The sequence below is a fragment of the Salminus brasiliensis genome, chromosome 9, assembly GCF_030463535.1.
Source record: "Salminus brasiliensis chromosome 9, fSalBra1.hap2, whole genome shotgun sequence".
Taxonomy (NCBI): Eukaryota; Metazoa; Chordata; class Actinopteri; order Characiformes; family Bryconidae; genus Salminus; species Salminus brasiliensis.
The window spans coordinates 29997243-30017087 of record NC_132886.1 but is presented as its reverse complement, the minus strand read 5'-3'; the positions used below and the strand labels follow the sequence as shown (position 1 = coordinate 30017087).

General features: G+C 42.6%; 1 protein-coding gene across 5 annotated transcripts in view; it reads left to right on the top strand.

The window, feature by feature from the left end:
- Positions 1 to 19845, top strand: part of slc4a2a (solute carrier family 4 member 2a) — a 47443-nt gene that overhangs the window by 9008 nt on the left and 18590 nt on the right. For 2 of the 5 annotated variants that reach the window (XM_072688177.1, XM_072688181.1), the window contains exons 1-5: positions 4526 to 4750; positions 8781 to 8940; positions 18543 to 18711; positions 19195 to 19469; positions 19597 to 19736. In XM_072688177.1, the coding sequence (XP_072544278.1) occupies positions 8881 to 8940; positions 18543 to 18711; positions 19195 to 19469; positions 19597 to 19736 (644 nt within the window). In that variant the 5' untranslated portion in view covers positions 4526 to 4750; positions 8781 to 8880. Of the gene's footprint in view, positions 1 to 4525; positions 4751 to 8780; positions 8941 to 18542; positions 18712 to 19194; positions 19470 to 19596; positions 19737 to 19845 lie in introns of those variants that run through there. The other 3 variants (XM_072688179.1, XM_072688180.1, XM_072688178.1) reach the window with 2 other exon arrangements.

Here is a 19845-nt window from a genome sequence, read left to right as displayed (position 1 = left end):
CATTAGCGCTGGGGCTGCGGTATCTCCATCAGTAGCTAAGTTAGTTATCTTAGCTAGATCAGATAGCTAAAGAAAAGACACAGCAAGCCCACCTCTTTCTCTCCGTCTCTGTGATTATTTATTTTTACTGTACAGAAGATGGGGAAATAGGCTGTATTAAAAACACAGTATTTGGGTTTTACGTGCTAGCTTTGAGTGTTGTTACACAGCAGGGAACAGGGACGTTTGCTACGTGTGTGGAGCTAGAACTAGCTCAGCTACAGCTCTTCATATATACATCTACTGTATAGACAGAAGCTGAACACCCAAATATGTCCTAAATATGTCCTAAAAAGTTGAATTGTTGGACGTTTATTTGTTATTTATATTTTCTGTTTGTTTTTAAAGTTTTTCTTGCACAATTTTTTTTTATATATAATTATTATTTTTATAATTCTATAGCTATAATCACATGATATTTTGACACAGGCAAAATGCAGATTCTCAAAACCGCTGTCTAATATTGTGTTTGAGTGCTCATAGAAATGTTGAATATACCAGATTGACTGTGGGTAACTAGTAAACACGACTGCCCTCCATGAGGTTCTTGTAGGAAGATCTGCCCACTAAGCATGGAGATCTGTAGGATACCACCAGATAACAACCAGGAGCCGTCCACAAACACTGAACACTGCCAAGTATCATCTAACTAAGTCTGTTACTGTTAGTTAACTGACTGTTGTAGTGTACAAAAAAAGAATAATTCAGTTTTCCCTCCATCTCTGTGATTTGTTGTGCAGCACAAATCCCTTATTGGTTCACCATGGGTGTGGATACTGCCCCACGTGCATGCACTGACCTGATACACACACACACACATGAACAGTGACTGCAGAGACTAACTAGATAGTCAGTGCACTCCCTGCCACTCCTTCAGAGGTTCAGCAGCTGTATGAAATTGGCCTGTGATCAAATGTCTTTAAGAAATCTTTATTAAAAAAAATAGTCCATAATGACTGGGTTTTTCCTCCATCTTTGAATTGGGTGGTTCTGTTCTGATAGCAGTGTTGCGTATGGTGCTGATGTTGAAAAATGTATGTCCATTTTTGTCCGTTTTTAATTTTCTCCATCGTTTCACTCATGAAGCTGTTCTGTACACTGTGTAAATACCTCTGCATGAATAGACCAATCGAAATACTCAGTTATTTGGGATAAACTCATATATATACACACACACTCTTATTTTACATGAACTTCCATTCAAAGTTAAGAACATCTCTACCTTCTCCTGTAAAGTCACCTTTTCGGAGATGCATGTTTTTCATTGGACAGCGACAATATTGTCAGCACTTGGATTTTGCTTCCTTCAAGTTGTGTCAGAAATATTTAATTAATTAGATGAGTGGAGATGCGTGCACATGAATGCCACCCCTGATAATAACGGACTCTGCTTTCTCTTGCTCACTGGCACAAAAAGTGGATAAGTAATGCTAAATATACTTGTTCTCTTTTAAAGACAGAAAGCAGTAAAGTAAACAAAAAGCCTTTTTCCCGGGATCGTTGTGATGTTTTTGACCAGAACCACTTCAAAAGAATCATGTTATATTTATGAGCTTCCGTGTCATAAAGAAAGAAACTTTCAGGGAGGACTAGAAGGCAGCATTAGTGCAGTGCAGTGCAGTGTAGTGTAGTGTAGTGAGTAAAAAACTTAATTACTGTGCTTTTTCATAGGTTATTTTGATCAGTTTTAAGCTTATCAATCCAAAATGTCCTAAGCATTATTGAAAATGTCTTTTGCAGCATGTCAGAAGATGTGGTTAGTGATGGATTGTCATCACTTTATGCCCCCTCCCCATCTCGGATTACAGTTCAGATCATTTTCTTGGAGGAAACTTTGCTCCATTTGCACCATTCCACATCAGACTACGCTAGTAGTCCACTGATGCAGAAATTAAGTTACTTCAGATCATAATTAAGCACTAATACCTAAAATGACATGGGGCTGGGCGATATGGCAAAAATATTATATCACGATATATAAAAACATTTATACGGTACACAACACAAAGGCAAGATGCATCATCAGCAGCAAATTCTTCTTTTTTTACAAATAAATAATTGCTACTATCGGTAGCTTTGATGCAGTGGTTGATCTGTGTATATGCATAAATGTTTATGGGTCTTTGTATAGCTATGTCTGTCTCTAGACTCTTTTTAGCACTGTTGAAATGCACAATATGCTTGGAAAGGTATATAATGCATCACGATAACAACATTTCTCACAATACAAAAACATTTTGTCATATTGCCCAGCCCTGCATACTATTATTATTAGTTGAACCCTCCCTCCCTCCTTCACACAGAACCACACTGTGAAATTAAATGACAGTGTGCCACTGGTAAGTCCTTAAGAAAGGTAAGTGTCTTCATTTGGACTGTCCGTTGTTGTGTCGATATGGTTCCCGTCCAATCACTGTCTGACGTGTGACATTTTAGGTGGAGTAGAAGCTTTAGAGACACACGTAAGCACCTGTCTGTGTCATGATGTCACCATATTACCTGTGATGGACATCACCTGTATGTTAGTGTTTCTATAGGTTGTTGTTTTTCTCTAGTTTGTTTTGGACGTGAGCGTGGATTTGTGTCCCTCCTCTGCTTTTTTTCGCAGTCAGTGAGGTCCCTAATACCTCAGTAGCTTTTAAGGAGACTGCAGATATCAAGCTGCTGCTTTTCTCAGGCACCTCAAGGCACAATGAGGTGTAATTCTATAATTGTGGTGAGTAGATGGCACTCCACTGTTGCTAATTAGATTAGACGACTGAGCTGCTGCAAGCACGTCACAGGGCGCAGGGCTGTGAACGGCCAAGCTTTACAGAGCAAGCAGACCAGCCATGCAGTCAGACTGGTTCTAGTATGAAGGAGAAGGTGTTTTGCCTGATTATAGCATTGTCCGTTGTTCTTCCGAGCCTCTTGGGTTAAGGATCTTTGTTCGTGTTTGTTTACCTGCACTGTTCTGTTGGGCGCTCTATTCTGGTGGTTGAAATGGACTTAACACATGACTAGTCCAATTCAGTGCACTGTCTTTAAGCAAGTGCAGTTTGTGCCAACCTGCCTTTTGTGCACAGCTCTGTGAAGGTGCGTGCGCATGCATGCATTAGGTCTTAAAGGGGTAGTGCAGTGAAAAATTCCATCGGTCAGAACTGTTATGCAGCTCTTAATTTTGAACCAAAGAGACAAGGATGCCGTAATGTTAGTAATAGATGGTTATACCCACCAGTTTGTCAGAATTCAGAACCAGAATTGGATATTAAAATGTCAAATCTGGGTAAAATTCAACATAGCTAGGTGAATTTGTGGTACTGCAAATTGACTCCCCCGTTCTAGCTCTTGCAAAGCTCCCAATGGTAGGAGTGTAGGGACTAAGAAAACAGGTCTCCTCTGATGCATGCAAAGCCAGCCCCGGCCTCTTTTTAAACTGCCGCCGATACGGAATTGCCGGGGCAGCTGGCATGCTCAGATGAAAGTGCCGGGTCCCCAGCTCCACCGCACCAGCTAAAGGGTGCCTGGGACAGCCAACATTGGGGAAAAAAAAAATAATGAGGGGAGAGTGTCTACCTATACCCTTCTATCCACTTATGCTGAGGGCAAAGAGACAAGGCTTGAGATTTGAGGTGACTGCACGGAACTGAAGGTTTTCAACTGCAGTACTGGGGACAGTACTGCACAGTTTCAGTTTCTCTGGCCTGTTTGAGGTCATGAAGAACTTGAAAATTGACAATTTGGTCAGTACCATAAGAGCATGGAATTTCTATACCCAAACCTTGCTGTCCCTTTTGTTTCTGTGTGCAATGTGTATGTGTATATATATATTTTTACAAATAACAGCATATGCAGCAACAACGATGAGGGCATTGGGTTGTTTACCTTTCCAAAACTAAAGAGACCCAGTGCCAAGCTCTAGAAAAGCCATGATTGTGAAACTGCTCTAAGAGTCTTAAAACTGTCGCGATACTGAAACTGTATTAAACAGTTGGAAAACAGAAGGATTTTAAGCTGCAAGATGTTGGAAACATTCCCTTTGACATTCTGGTCCATGTTGGCATGATGCATTTTGCAGTTCCTGCAATTTTTTTCAGGAGTTCCTTCATGCTGAGAGTCTCCCCCTCTTCCACATCTCAAAGCTGTTCTATTGGGTTCAGATCAGGTGACTGAGAAGGCCCCTGAAGAACTCTGTCTCACCTTTACTTGAAAGGGATGTCACTTTGTTTTTGTTTGTTTATTTATTTATTTATAAATGCTTTTAAGGTGTTTGTGGAATGTATTGAGACGTAAGGGGTGTGTGTGTGTTTAGTAAGATTTCTAGAGTTTAGGGCCCAGAGCTGTATTGTTGAGTCACGTCCCTTTGGTCACATGTTTGTCAGAAGGCTAAAGGAGGAAGCCTAATCATGGATGTGGGTGAGGGGGGTGGGGGTATCTGTGGGCTTTAAGTGGTTGGAAGCGAACTGTGTGTGTGTCTGTCAAAGAGAGAGAGAGAGATAGAGGGAGAGTGTGAGAGCCAGAGAATAAGGTAAAAAGGGGCTAGTGTGTTACTCGAGCCAGGAAAGCGGTAGCATTCTCCAATCATAGCCTTTTCTTCTTTCTCTCGGCCCCTCCCTCTCCCTCCTCTCGCTCTTTCTCTGCTGCTCCTCGCCCTGTCGCGTTCACAGCAGGTCTGCCATCGCACTACAATGACCGCTGTGGCTGTAGGCTTCCTGCAGTAAGCACTCTAAAGGTAAGTCCGGCTTCTCTCTCTCTCTCTCTCTCTCTCTCTCTCTCTCCCGCGCTCTCTCTCTCTGCCTCACTTCTATCTGTCTTGCTCTCTCCGTCTTCCTGTGTGTGTGTGTGTGTGTGTGTGTGTGTGTGTAATCTGTGTGAATGCTGTGGAAAGCTGGTTTGCTCACCGCTTGTTACATTTTTCCTCTCTGTGCCAATCTGCGCTTACCCCTTCTGTCAGTGTCACTCAGCACTGAGTGGACACATGTTTTCGCAGCCCTCTCGCGCGTCTGCTGTTGTCCGTGTGCATGTTTAACCTTTGCTCCGTTTTCTGTCCCTCTGTAAATTAGATTGTTTTATAGCAGCTCAGCGTTTGACAGAAGGGCTGGTCGTGTTTGTGTGGAAGAGGATGGGCACATACTTTTGCCGTTTGCCATGAAAATAAAGGAGGGGGGGATCTTAACAGCTCTTCCTGTGTTGCAAAAATGTTTCCTGTCTAACTTAAAGTGGATTTCGCTCTTTTGGCTGGCAGACGTCTCCGGCAGAAATATGCAGGCAGAAGCCACGTAACGGCGAGCGCGCTGCTCTCCAGTTCAGCAGCGCTTTGATTCTGGGTTAGCGAGCACTTGGAATGTGACTTTCTCCTGTCCTCCATCGCAGCGCGGCAGTGATCAAGCGGTGTATCATTACAAAGGCATCAGAAACACTCTGGATTTAATGAGAGGCTGTTTGGTTTAGTGAGTCTTCGTGCCACTTGTAGCCTTCCTGTGTGCGATCATCGCAGGCTGAGTAACTTAGTTAACCTCTTTTACTAAGCCTCGTGACAGCTGCTGGTCAGGACAGTGGACGTTGTTCAAGGCAAAGAAGGGCTGCAGTGCCTCTGTTGGCATTCTTGTGCCCTGTGTAAGTGGTGCATATAAGTGCCTCTGATGGCATTCTTTCCATCTCAACCAGTCGCTAAAGCTGGACATGCGAATATATCCGAGAAAGCAGACCTATGTTCCATCTGGCGTTAATGAAATTGTCCTTTCATTAGTTGTTGATTATTTTATTTGGTAATTATTATTACCAAGATAACACAACAGTATTGAGTATTGCTGGTCTTCTGTATAATATGTCTTTCATTTATGGATGGACTCTCTCTTTCCACCCTAAAGAGGTCCTACCTCTCCGGATGGCACCTCATCTGGTTAACTCTTCTACAAGTCTGAGTAGACGCCAAACATCAGGGAAGAACCCTGGCGTTTTGATGGCTATTTCAATACATAGCCAGTGAACCAGTTCTACCCCCCCCCCCCCACCCCCCCCCCCGGTAGTCGCATGAAGCGAAGTGAAACAGATAAGGAAGGTTCCCGTAATTGGCGAATAAAGGGACTCCGCTAGCCAGCTTGAGAAATGAAAGTTGGTACTTTATCCACATTCTGCCGCTTAAACGCAGTCTGAATGGATGGACTGTAGCAGGAAGTCTCAAGCAGTAGTAGAGGAAGTGGATAAGGAACATTAACACACGTTGGTAGAAACTTCTCAGGAGAACTCAAGTTATGAAAAAAAACTGTCTGTAACCTGGCTGCTCTGTTCTGTTTTTTATATTTTTTTATATATATATATATATATATATATATATATATATATATATATATATATATATATATTAGTGCTCAACCTTCAACTCAGGGTTGCTTTTTTTAATTTATTTTTTTTGTACTAAGGTTACTGATATGATTAAGCAATTTGAATCCATGAGGAATTAGAGGCCAGGAAACCTAGAGTCTTTTTGTCTGGACTGCACCTCCCGGGGCAGATTGTGTAACACCACTTACACCTCTTTCTTTTCTCAGGGTGAGGAGTTTATGTTCTCTATATTGATCCATCTCCTGACTGTTTTCACAAGATGTTCTTGACACAGAAACGTGATGCCCATGAGCAGTCATTTGAAGTGTTTCCATTCTAACCATCCTACTGGGGTAGGCAGGGTTCCCATGCACCCTGTTAAACTTGGACAGTCAAACTTATAAAAAGTTTTTAAAGTTAAATTCATGGAAACTCGTGAAAGTTGGTAGTTGAGGTATTGAGCCGCTGAGATTTACTGACTACTTTACTGACTATTGTAATGCTGTGCATAAGGATAGATACAGCACCACCATGTTTTACAGTTTTTACACTATAAAAAAGAATACATACAGTAAATCACTTCTTATTTATACATATATTTGTATTTTTCAACCAATGTTTTCTTGCTAACTAGCATCAGTCAGCTGTGTTGGGTCTAGCTGTATGTCATGGGCTTCCAGTTTGGTGACAAATCTACACATGTGTACAGATTAACAGATATTTATGCTGAGAGGCTTTTAATACACAGAGTGTATGCATGTTGTCTTGTACCGAAGTCGTGAAACATGTCCTGGAAAAGACCTGGAAAATGTTTTTTGTAAAAGAAGTGGGAGCCCTGGGTATGTTACTACAAACTGGATTGGTGTGGAAAAAATTAGCAATAGGCCAGACATGCAGCAGAACGCGATCCATTTGTCTGCTCGACATTATTGTGCTTCAGTGTTCTCTTACGTGACTAATGTAATGTTCCTAAATGCACGCTCACTTGATGAGAGTTAGTCTCTGGTTAGCTTTTCACACATTTGTGTCTGTGTGTTAAAGAGATCTATGCCACTAATGGCTTTACTATGATTCATTCCTGTGTTTTCCTTTACCGGTGGTGTTTTACCAAGTAAATAGATTGGCAGGAACCCAGGTTCTGTTTTATTGAAAAGAAAAGTGACTTAAGATATGTGGTCTATGTTGGTTGGATGGAACACCACGCAGCCTCATATCCATTGGGAACCCTCCTGGAATACTTTTGCTCTGAGTAGGACGTTGGCTTGGTACACTCCAACCCCGAAAACCAAGGTTAATAAAGAAGTAGGCTAGTACACGTGTTACAGAAACTTATACGTACTAGAAAATGGTGGACCCTTAACGTACTTTGAACCTTGAATGGAAACCTTCTGCTTCACTTCCACACACACCCTATGTCCAAAGGTTTAGATACCTGTTCAACAATTCAACGTTTCTTCTGAAATCAGGGTTATTGATGGGGTGTTAGCCCTCCATTTGTTTGTTAATGGTTAGTTCTGCCACTCCAGTTCATTTCGTCAACATCGGATGGTGCTCCATCACTCCAGGGAGTGCAGTTCCAATGCTCCACAGCTTTCTACCCCTTTTGCCAATGCTTGGTTTGCATTTGGCATTAGACTCTAGGCTTATGTGTGGCTGTTTTAGAGCATTCCATACTATTAGCGATGCTCTTTCTAATGCGGTACTGTTATACAAGCTAGGTGCAATTGCCTGTATCAGCAGGGGGAGCACGTTTATATATTAGACATGCACGTGTGTAATATTTTGCATGACATTGTGCTTTGCTGTGCATCATATTAGCCCCCCCGTTCCATATTCCACAGTAAAATAGAACAATTCTTACAGTGCAGATCAATGGAGAGTCACTACAGCTACATGGTGAAGGCTTTCACTTGCAGATGTTTATAATATGCTGACTGGAAAAAAAGGTAATGACCATAAGCACTGCGATGGTTGGTTATCTGCTGGACTGAGAGGAGACATCCCTGATAGCTTTGACCTTGGCCAGATCAAGGCTCCCTAGACAAGTCTGCGGTAGGGCTTGTTTGAAACAGCATACTGAGTAAGAGATGCCTGGCTGTGCTGAATGCGGTACAGAAATGCACACCTTCTGGGTCTTTTTGAGCCGGTCATTTTGTCTGTTGCTGTTGACAAATCCACTGCAAGGCGTTTATTAGATGGTGATTCACAAAGTGTGATTCACTCCTCTCTCTCAGATTAGATGAAATTTGATGGTCTCTGTGTGCTGTGTCTAATTGCTGTCAAGCTGTAAACTGGCAACTGATTGTCCATAAATGCAGGGAACGTGTCTCCAAAGAAAGACGCCAAAGCCAAGCTTAAAAAAACTGATGTAAAGAGTTTGGGAATTCAATAAATATTTAACTCCAAGTTTTTTTTTGGTCTTGTTTTTTTCCCTTCAGGTTATGCTGCCCGAAAGCTCCCAGCTGAGTCTGAGCGAAAGAGAAAAAGGCTAACACACAAACGCCCATCTACGCGTGCATACACCCACCACCCTGAACCATGAGTGAGACTCAGGATACTAGAGACGCCACTGCCACCACAGTGCAGGCCGGACACTTGGTGAGTCCCCGCAGACAGCCAGTTTACCTAGACTCGTTCATGCATTTGTCAGTCATCTCATTTGCCTGCATACATAAGATAAGCCTTACTAAACAATATGTGGTCACTGTCCTTTTGTACAGTGTTATCTTGGTGATATAGCTGTGTTTAAAGGTGCTTGTGAGGTATTGGATGTAACCATTTGGACAGGATTTTTTTTAGATTTTTTGTCTAAAAACAAACAAACAAAAAAGAGCAATTTAAAGATGTGTGAATGTAATGGCCAAAACTATTACACACTAATAAGCTAGCTAGATTAGGCCTAAATCAGTAACACTACCTGTAAAGCAATAAAAAAGCAAAGATCCAGTTTGATCCAGTTCACTGCATATTTTATACAGTGGTTAGGAAAAGTCTGGGCACCCCTTGCCAAATTAAATAATTTGTTGACTCTTGAAGTGAAAAGTAAACATGACCTCTGTAGCAAACAGTTTAAAAATAACATTCTGCAAACGTTCATGTACAGCTATGAAAATAACGCTTGAACACCCTACTAAATCAGTATCTACTAACTCTTCCTGAACAGTGAGACTACATATCGACTATAAGACAAGTTTCCAAGCTGTGTAATCAACCACAGGCAATCATCCCAGAAAGCATTTAGTTCTAGGATATTCTTAGGCTGTCTTGCATGTACAGTATTTAAGATCAACCCACAGATTTTTAATAATGAAGCAAGAGCCTAACCACTGCGAAGGCCATTCTAAAACCTTTAGCTGTTTTTTTTTTTTTTTTTTTTTTTTTTTTTAAATAGCTGACATTCACACTCTTCCAAATACCTGTGCAACTATGTTTCCTGTATTACTGGCTACCACACAACCCCAAAACATAATTGATAAACCTCCATACTTAACATTTTGGGAGGAGTGTGGTTTTTTTTTGTTTGTTTTTTTTCTTCCTTCCCCCTCTCTACGCATACCTTTTGTGATTTTGTCCAAAGTATTCAGCTTAACTACCACGCTCTAAAATGCATCAGAGCTATCTCAGTGTTTTGCTTACTTCAGAAGTTGACTTCTTGACCCAGTTGACCCAGCTATGTAGGTCTTGTTTGTGCAAGGAATGCTACACAGTACAGTGATGCACCACCTTGTCCGTGTTGGCTAAACCTTCCTGCTGGTATTGAAACAACTAGGTTTTGTAACAGTCTTGAGAGATAGTATTTAAGAGATATTTGCACAAGACACTGTGAAACAGAAACTTGTTCCATGATAATGTAAGTAAATGGCAAAATGCTAAGGTTGGACGTACCTCTTAATAGTCACAGTTCACTAGGGTATATCTGTACTAGTAAAAGTACTATCGCCCCTTAATCTTTCTGGCAGGGAATACATTTTGGTTCAGGCTATCCACCCAGCAGTGCCTCAAATGTTTGTTTTTATATAATGTGACATTCTTATTCGGGAACTAGAAGCTTCCAACAGCCACATACAGTCACTATCATTTTTTAACCATATTTTGTGGACACTGTTTCATCCAGTACCTCTGGGGGGGCTGGTGGGGTGGTGGTGATTCACCAACATACAGACATCACTAATTCAATCAAATGCAATCAAATCCTCACAGCAGGATATGTTGCCATATCATCCACCTCCTGGTATGCCGTGCCCACCAGTTGTTTGGGTCTGTAGGTGCTTTCTGGGTGGGTGTGCTCTCAACCTGAGACTTCCATCACCGCTGCCACCTCTGTGCAACTCTCAAATGCAGAGAGAACGACAGCTCTGCTCCCCTGCAGGCTGGCTCAGCGGTCCTCGTGTGTCCCCGTCTGACTCCTGCATCTCATTTCCCAGCTCCATCACAGACTTTCTGAGCACAGCCCTTCCCTCTGATCTCACCACTGAGACCAGGGCAGCAGGCTGAGTCTGGTCGAGTCCAGCCCCGTTTGGCTTTGAGCTGCAGTGGGTCGTGCTCTGGGTGCCGGCGCGGCACAGGACCGCCCTCAACCGTGGGTGACATGCGGTGGTACAACACCTACGCACCAGCATTCCAGCGCAGCTTTACTTATTAAAACCAGCTTTGACTTAACCGAGTAATCGCTGGGCTGCGTTTGTAGGAGGTCGGTCGTGATAGTGGGGGAGTTTGCGTGAGAGTGTGTGTGTGTGTGTGTGTGTGGGGGGGGGGGGGGGGGGGGGTGTCTGAATGTGTGTGTTTGAGTGTGGCGTATGGCAGTAAGTCCTCCCTGAATAACCATATTAGGTTGTTTTTGATCTGTGGGCTTGAAGGAAATTCTTATCACTCTGCAAAACAATGCCCATTGATCCCTCTGCAGTTTTATCCGAACTACCAAAAAACCCCCAAAAAAAACAACGAATATGGTGGAGAAAAGCGCTTCTCGTCACTATGGTGATAGGGGCACCTGCACACTGTGTTCCCAGAAATCAATTTACTGCCAAGGGACTTAGTGCCATAACGTCGGCTATGCAGCTGTGATTAGATCTGACTGTGCAGCTGTTGGATTTAAAAGTCCTCCCTCCACAGCGGCCCAGTTTCAGTGGTTTCAACGTTTTAAGCGATCATCCACCGCAGGTGGTTCCCTATGTCTGCCAAGAGCAGTACATCCAGATCAGGCTGCCGTGATGTCCAGCAGAGATGTATGGATGAGCCTTCTCTTTGTTTTAAACGGCTTCAGTTAATTACTGTTCAGTTCGGCAACCGTGGGGGTGTTTTTAAAGCAGGTCAGTGATTACCGCATCGATTTGGACTGTAGTCTTTGAGCAACTGGACCTGTCTGCTTCCTGTCTGGCCAGGCAGCCCTGGTCATGTGGGGATTCAATAAGCAAGGCCAAGAATTCTACCAGACAACAGAGGAAAAACAAACTTCATTGGCTCTACCGTTTTTGTCATTTGCGCTCTAATGCCAGGGTTTTTAGTTCGGTTCCTCCCTCTCTGATTGGGTTTAAGGTGCTCTGCATGACCTCATGGACTTGCTGTGGAGATTTAAGGTGACCATTATCGTCTTTGCAAACAAGTCAATAGAACGGTCAGCCCACGGACTGCTCAAAAAACCTGAAATGATGCAGTTCCTCAATAGCAGGTTCTGTAATGGTTCCGGTGCATCTCAGTTTTGCCGTGTGAGTAATCACACTCTCAGTTGTTCCTGTGTACTTATCTAAAGAGAAATTGCCCAACCCTCTCCACCCACGGTTCAGAATGTTTGTTGAAATCTCAGAAATCTAGTTCTTTAGCTCTGTAATAAACTAATGCAGAGAAATCTTATAGCCACAGTTTAACATCATCTAAAATAAAGTTGTTTAAAAACAGGATCATCAGCTAGTAGTGGGAATTGTGGCCAGAAATCTATTTACAATACTAGGACCATATACTTAAGCAATCCTTAAATTTTGTAGGTTAAGCTTTTTTATTAATAATTTTTATTAATATTTTTATTATATTATCCTTCTGAAATGTCCCTTCAGATTTTAACAGAATCATATTTAACAACTGTATTAAATATACACTACACTGGTAAAAGTAAGATCCTTGTGGAAGTTTTGCCGTTTAAATTTGAAACTGGAGGAACCTCTTAAGATTCTTTGAGGAACCTTCAAGAAAGTGTTTACACTGAGCAACCTCTAGAAGTTCCTTAAGGATCTTTTACTTTCAACAGTGTAGGAAGTGACAACTGGATTGACCTCTGTATAGTTACAAAGTATGTCCAAATGTTTGTGGACGCTTTTCAAATGAATGCACTTGTCTAGACCATGTAGAGCAGTTCTGCCAAAAGAATAGGGCAGATAAACATGAACCTGTTGCCAGGCGTGGGCTAGAGGGGTATGAAGCCCCTGAGCATTGAGCTAGGGAACAGTGTTCTCTGGAATCTTGGTGCTCCAGCTGATACTTTTGGGATGAGCTGGGGAGTTGGGGAAGAGGTGGGGTGGTGATCGTCCGACATCCTGACCTCACTGACGCTCTTGTCAATGCTCCAAAATCTAGTAAATGATGGACCATAGAGACAGTTACTCTAATTAAAACAAGTGAAACACTTGTGAAAGCCATGCTACAAGTGAAGCTGTAGCCTGTTGAGAGGACCAGACCCCCAGACTGCACCAGAGGCAGGGCGGGCAGGCAGGCTGGTCTCCATGCTAGGCTGAAGGATATCCCCAAGAGAGAGGCAGTTCGTTGCAGATTTCCTGCAGATGCTCACTAGTGTCAGTTTATATTTTGAAACCATGATATATTTCTTTATAATAGATTTTTAGAATGAAGTCACACTTCCCTCATTTAACAGGTCCCTTATTCGTCATACATGACCAATATCAGAGGAAACAGCCCGTGGATTAAATACGGCCTGTGAGTGGGAGGCCTTCCTGCCTGATGTCACTTTGTTTTTAAAGGTCCTTCTAAGCACGTTGATTTTGGAGGATCTGTCTGAAGGTGGATTGCTGAGATAAAAGGCTTGAAGAGAAAGGCCATGGGCAGAGCCGGCAGCGTGTATTCACCGAGGCCACTGAGCCTCCTGTAACGCGATCGCCCGATGCGGCTAGATCTCAGCTCTATTAGCGGAGGCTTTGTGTTCAATATTAAAATAGTGTCCAGAACCCTGCCAAAGCGACACAGTTTCTGTGGGAAAATGTAACCCGACACAGGAGCTTTGTGTGTTTGGCGGTGGTGGGGGGTGTGAAGCACCTTTTGAAAAACATCTCCAAACCCAGCAAATGAGAAGAGCCAGTGTTTGGAAAGCCAACCTAGACGGAGTTTGTTTTTCCAGCAGGCTGTATCGGCTGCATTTCAGTCAGTTGTTCATGATGAAGCCGTGTTGTATATGAGGAGACGCTCATCATTAGGGTGTGTGTGTTTGTGTTTGGAGCGACAGATATGCTCTGCTTGTTCTACGTCTATGAGTAAATACAATCAGATTGCACTACGTCATGATGTCTCCATATATCTAATGTGTCTCCTCTCGTTTGTCTGGAAGACGGGTAGATCCATTCACTGCAGAGGACACGATGCGTCACAGGAGATAGTGATATGGTAGCAGATAGTGATGATGTCAGAAGCTGGCGTGGAAGATAAGTGCTAGATTAAGGCCTGAAGCGTGGGGATGTGGTGTGTGTGTAAGATGATGAGTTAATCACATCCTCTGTCAAAGGCCACTCCTGGGTCATGTAGTTATGGTTAGACCAGGCAGGTTTCTGTGGGTTTCCTCCTCTGCTGTTGTTTCAAGCTGCAGTTTTCCTGTGACTCTTAGACCAGCAAACACTTCAGCCTACACACAGCCTTTCCACTCAAACATTACAGGGCGTAGAGTTAAGAGGTACTAGAGGGACTTTTTTAAGCAATTTACCCAATTTGCTTATTTAATTTAGCTCCATCAAGTATGAGGCATCTCCACGTCAATTGGCACTGTGCAAACGGCATGTCTTAACCATCACGTACTTTCAGTCAAACTGCTTCAGCTTAAATAACCAGAAATAGACTCATTTGCAGAGCAATATCTTTAGAAGCCCTTTAGAATTTGAGAGCCATATAAACGTGTATGAATCTAGATTGACATGGATATTAATAAATAGTTTTAACTTCCCTTTATCCTTTGGAATTAAACAGGCTGCTTCTGAAACGGTCATTAAGACTAGAGCTGCACCGATCCAATATTGGGATCGGATATCGGTCCAGATATTAACAAAATTAGCTGGATCAGGTATCAGATAATTAGCCCGATCCACAGAATCAATCCTGTCACTTTAATTGGTTGGTGTATATATGTATATATGTGTGTTCATTTGTTATTAATTTATTTTGTTTTACAAAGTTAGTAAAGTAATGTTTAAGTCAATCCTGATGCCTTAAGTCTCTCCCACATGGTGAGGTATACTGTTTATTAATTCTACAATGATATCGGATCTGTATCGGGTATCGATCGATATGCAAAGTTTATTTATCTGTATTGGTATCGGAACTAAAAAAGCCAGATCAGTGCATCCCTAATTAAGACTGATATAACTGAAATAAATGAGCTCTGTTGTGATTGGCTGTGTTTCCTGTATTGAAACATTCGAAACAGAATGAATTAGTGGAGATATGACAATGAGCTGGTCCTCGTGATATCCGAGAAGCTGTGGCTGTGACCGAAGTGGATCCCCACTGCCTTGTTAATCTTGTGCTGTATAGGGAGGGGCTATTTAGATAGTGGAGCGTTTTTACCATTGTCATCATTATGTGGTTGCTGTTCATGGACCTAACCGTTATATGGCTTAGCAACACAAGCCCACCATTAACAAACTACATGGGGAATATTTGAAAGTCCTGTGGTTGCTTGTAGTGACCATTCATTGTTTTATGAGCTAATGTCGTTAACTGTCTCTTGCGTAGTAACAAGAGAATCACAGTGCATTCTGGTCCACATTTAGCACATTTAGTGAGCTATGCTGTTCACTAAAAATTGCGGGTACATTGCAGGAGTAGCCAACGTACTCTGTGGTACCCTAAAACGTAAAGGAGTCCATTGAGGTTACAGCCAATTATTTCAAGCTGGCTTATTTTTCTGCTTTGTTTCCATATGTGGACAGTATTTATTTATTTTTTTCTGTATACTTTTATATATGTGGGTAAATTTGTTTTAGCAGATGACTTAAAACAGGCACATTTATCCAGCTGAAGACCTGGAGGTTAAGCTAGGCTGTAGAAGTCAATGTAAGAAGGTAATTAATTAAATATACATGAGTGAATTAGTCTGAAATCTTAATCCTACACAGTGCTTAACCCTATAAATGGCCTAATACTAGATCATAGAGTGTCAGAAACTCACTAAGCAAGTCTATTTAAGATTACCTACCAACTCAAAATGATTTGAAGCAATTGAGTAATGATGCAGACGTGCAGTTTGCTTTTTTACTAGCTGATTAAGGTACTTTAGCCAGGGGTAAAATAAATAAGGAAATTGGTTAGACCCCAGTTCTTTTTTGGTGGGGTTAAGGGGGGCATTTAACATACAAAATTATATGCTGCAAAATAAAGATGCTACATAGAACCTTTATTTTTAACAGTGTATGTTACATTTCTAGAGTTTTGCTTAAGCTGTAGCTTCAGGATGAGTGACTGAATGACAGACCTGCCAGTTAAGGAGCTAATGCAGAAATCTTCACATTAAAAGTAGCCAGTATATCCTTCCATTTATCACCTCTAATAATGCTAACGCTAATTCTTTGTAGTATCTGTTTGGGATTTCCAGTGTTGTGTAAACACTAAGCTCATAGAGGTGTACATTCCCCAGACAATGGGTCCCTTCAAACTGTGTAAGCAATATGAGCAAATGCTGCCAGGATAACCGCATGGTCAAGTCGCATGTTGCATCAGTACAGTACTGCAGTGAATCATCTGGTCGTTCGGTTCCATGTAGAGTGAATAAATCGATTCATCATCTCTCCACGTAGAGCTTCCTCCACTCAGTCGGCGTGTATAGTTCTAATGTTGAGTAAAGGGGAAAGCGTTCCTCAAGCTGTTCAGGTGTGTTGTGTCTTTTTTAGAAAGTGGCGTGACTGAGGCTTCTGGGCAGTGACTGTAGCAATGATGAACCTGCAGTGTTCTGCAGTACTGAGGCACAGAAGGTGTGCTGAGTCACTCTCTCTCTCTCTCTCCCCTGTCGATGAGGCGAACTCGAGGACACCGGCTGCTTCTCACTGAGCATGTGCCGCAGGCCGCTGTCTGAGGGCATGCAAGCCTTGCCCGGAGAGGGCCTCCTGTCTAAACACGTGGCATTAAATAAAGCATGCTCGTTCGGGCTGGAGTCAATCCCTATGATAACGTCCCCTGGACAGCAGGGAGCGGGGAGCTGTGCTTCATACATGCTGTACAGCTACATTGGGGAGGAACCTCTTGGCACATATGTGTATTCTAGGACCAGTCAGTTGAGGTTAAGTGTAGGTTAAGGTTGAGTGGCTTTAATCATAGAGTGGTTGAGGGAGAATGCAGTGCAGTTGTGGAATAAGCGCTCTGCAGCGTGGATGTAATATTATTTCTTTATTTTTTTGTGTTTTACTGGATGCATTTTTTAATAGAAACCCATCCGTGTTGCAGAATTGCAACTGCTGCAATGTGATTGCATATTTTGACTGGTAAGGGAATGCTTTGTCTCCCTCTAGTCTTGGTTTCTGGCTACTGCATCCCTTTACATTGCTGGCTGTATTGTACTGATCTTGCCTGTTTATTGATGTAGCCATTATTTAACCAGGAAAAACTGACCTGATGTGTTTTACAAGAGTGTCCCGATCAAGAAGGGCAGTAGAATCGATACAACAAGTATATAATGAACAGTATTACTATATAATAAACACAGTGTACACCGTCACATCAGATTATTCTCAGACCACCCCATGGCCCATTCAATCAGCTCCACCTCCCATACTGGAGTACTTACTGGAGACTGTTTTATCCTGTTCTTCAATAGTCAGGACCCCACAGGACCACCACAAAGCAGGTAGTATTTGGATGGTGGGTCACGGTCAGTACTACAGTGACACAGTGTGTGTTGCGCTGATACGAGTGGATCAGACACAGCAGTGCTGCTGGAGTTTTTAAACCCCTCCGTGTCACTGCTGGACTGAGAACAGTCCACCAACCAAAAATATCAAGCCAATGATGTCCCGTGGGCAGCGTCCTGTGACCACTGATGGAGGACTAAAAAATAACCAACACAAACTGTGCAGCAACAGATACAGAGCTTCTGTCTCTGACTTTACCTTTACAAGTACAAACTTGGTAGGAGTGCGTAATAGTGAGTGGACACTGATCCACTCGTACCAGCATAAAACACAGCAACATGCCACCCACCACCCCATCAGTGTCAGAGCAGTGCTGAGAATGGCCTGTGGGGTCCTGCCCATTTAAAGAACAGGGTGAAAGGAGGCTAACCGAGTTTGCAAAGAAACAGATGGACTATAGTCTGTAATTACAGAACTACAAAGTACTCCTACATGGTAAGTGGAGCTGATAGAATGGGCAGAGTTCATTCCAAATTAGGGGTGGTCAAACTTTGATATGACTGTGTGTTTAACCAACCATTACTTAGCCTGGAGAACCTGATTAACTTGACAATTAAAATAAATATTGTATTTACAAGAGAGTCCTGATCTGAAGATGTGAAGCAACACAAATTGCACTGTGTGTGCATGTATGTGTGTGTGTGTGTGTGTGTGTGTGTGTATATATATATATATATATATTTATATATATATATATATATATATATATATATATATATATATATATATATATATATATATATATATATATAATATATTACATGAGAGGGCAACTGCGGGCTAAAGGTTAGAAAAGTGGGCTCAGAACTTTGCTGGTTCAATGCCTACTGCTCTGGGCATGTGTGCTCTTTTACATGTAACCCTTTTTTAAACAGGAAAAGCCGCCTGATATTAAAATTCATGTTACAAGAGCAAGACAGGAAGCAGCACATATAACATGTACAAATGGCACATACCACAAGCCCCAAAGTTAGATATATTCTGTGTGTGTATTATTTTAATGTGAAATGTAGGCTATACTATGTGATAAACAGGCTTAATGTTTTTTTTTGTTTGTTTGTTTTTTTTGTTTGTTTGTTTTTTCTCCAGCCGGCTGCAGTGCTCCCTCCCCCTCGACGGCGTGACAACGACGATGACGACGACGATGATCGGGACCTGAATAAGACTCTGGGAGTTCAGCGCTTCCAGCAGATTCTCTCTCCAGCGCCACGTGTTCCAGCTGACCAGCACCGCACCTTCAACGAGGAGGACTTTGAGTGTAAGAGCAGTAGCACTCTGCATTCCTTCTCCTTTGCTGTGGTTCATACCACAAGCTTGGAATTACTGGGCGAGTCTCACAGTACCAAAATGAAAATATGTCTGTGTGCGCAAAGCCATAAAACTGTGGCATTCTTTACAGGGTGCTTTTCTTAGACAGATGCTTGGAACATATTTTTAATATCCTGAAAAGACTAAGTGTTGATGCAAACTGTTCAGCAGTTGGGCCAATAGTTCACCACTAGAAACATTAACAGTGTGATGCCGGATAACCAAATAGGTTGTAGTTTATAAAAAAAGCAGTGTCCGTTATGATGAAAGCTTTTTGCCTGACAGATGTGGACAAGGTTAAAGTCGCGCCCATTGTAAAAAATCTTATGCAAGCCACTTGTATAGCAAATCACTTTCAGAACAGTGCTAGTGTGCTTGTAGTGTTTTATCGAGGTCCTGATGTCCAGTGTCTGGTGTTTTATACTGTTCTCAGATCATCGCCACTCCTCACTGCATATCCACCACCCTCTTTCCAAGCACCTGCCCTCCGAGGGCCGGAGGAAGAAGAGCGGGCGTAAGAGGAAATCCTCGGGCCGCAGGAGGGGCTCAGCCAGCAGTGGCAGTGGGGGCGGCACCGCTCCCACTATAGAAGAGGATGAGGAGGAAGACGAAGGAGAGGAGGAATCCTTCAGCCAGCAGGATGGCGATGGCAACACCACCACCCCTACACCTGACACGGATACAGATGCGCACACAGATTCTGTACAGGTCTCTAAACACATGCAGAATAGTACACATAGAACATAGTGCACAAGAATGATGTGTATAAGGGCCAGGATATAGTTGCTGTTGAGATGACGAAGAGTTCAATTATCTCTTCTCATTTGATCCTCAGTTCTTTGTGTGTGATGAAGACTCCAGCAGCTCCACTGTGGTTCGGAGTGACCTGGGCTCTCCATCACGACAGCTCTCTATTGTCCCCGTGTCTGCCTCACACACCAGCAGCAACACCCCAGAAGATGCCACCACAACAGAGTGAGTAAACACACACACACACACACACACTCTCCATGGTCTATAAACCTCAAGAGAACACTATCACAAAAAACAACAACACTGCCCTGAATAACAGTATTTGGAAATT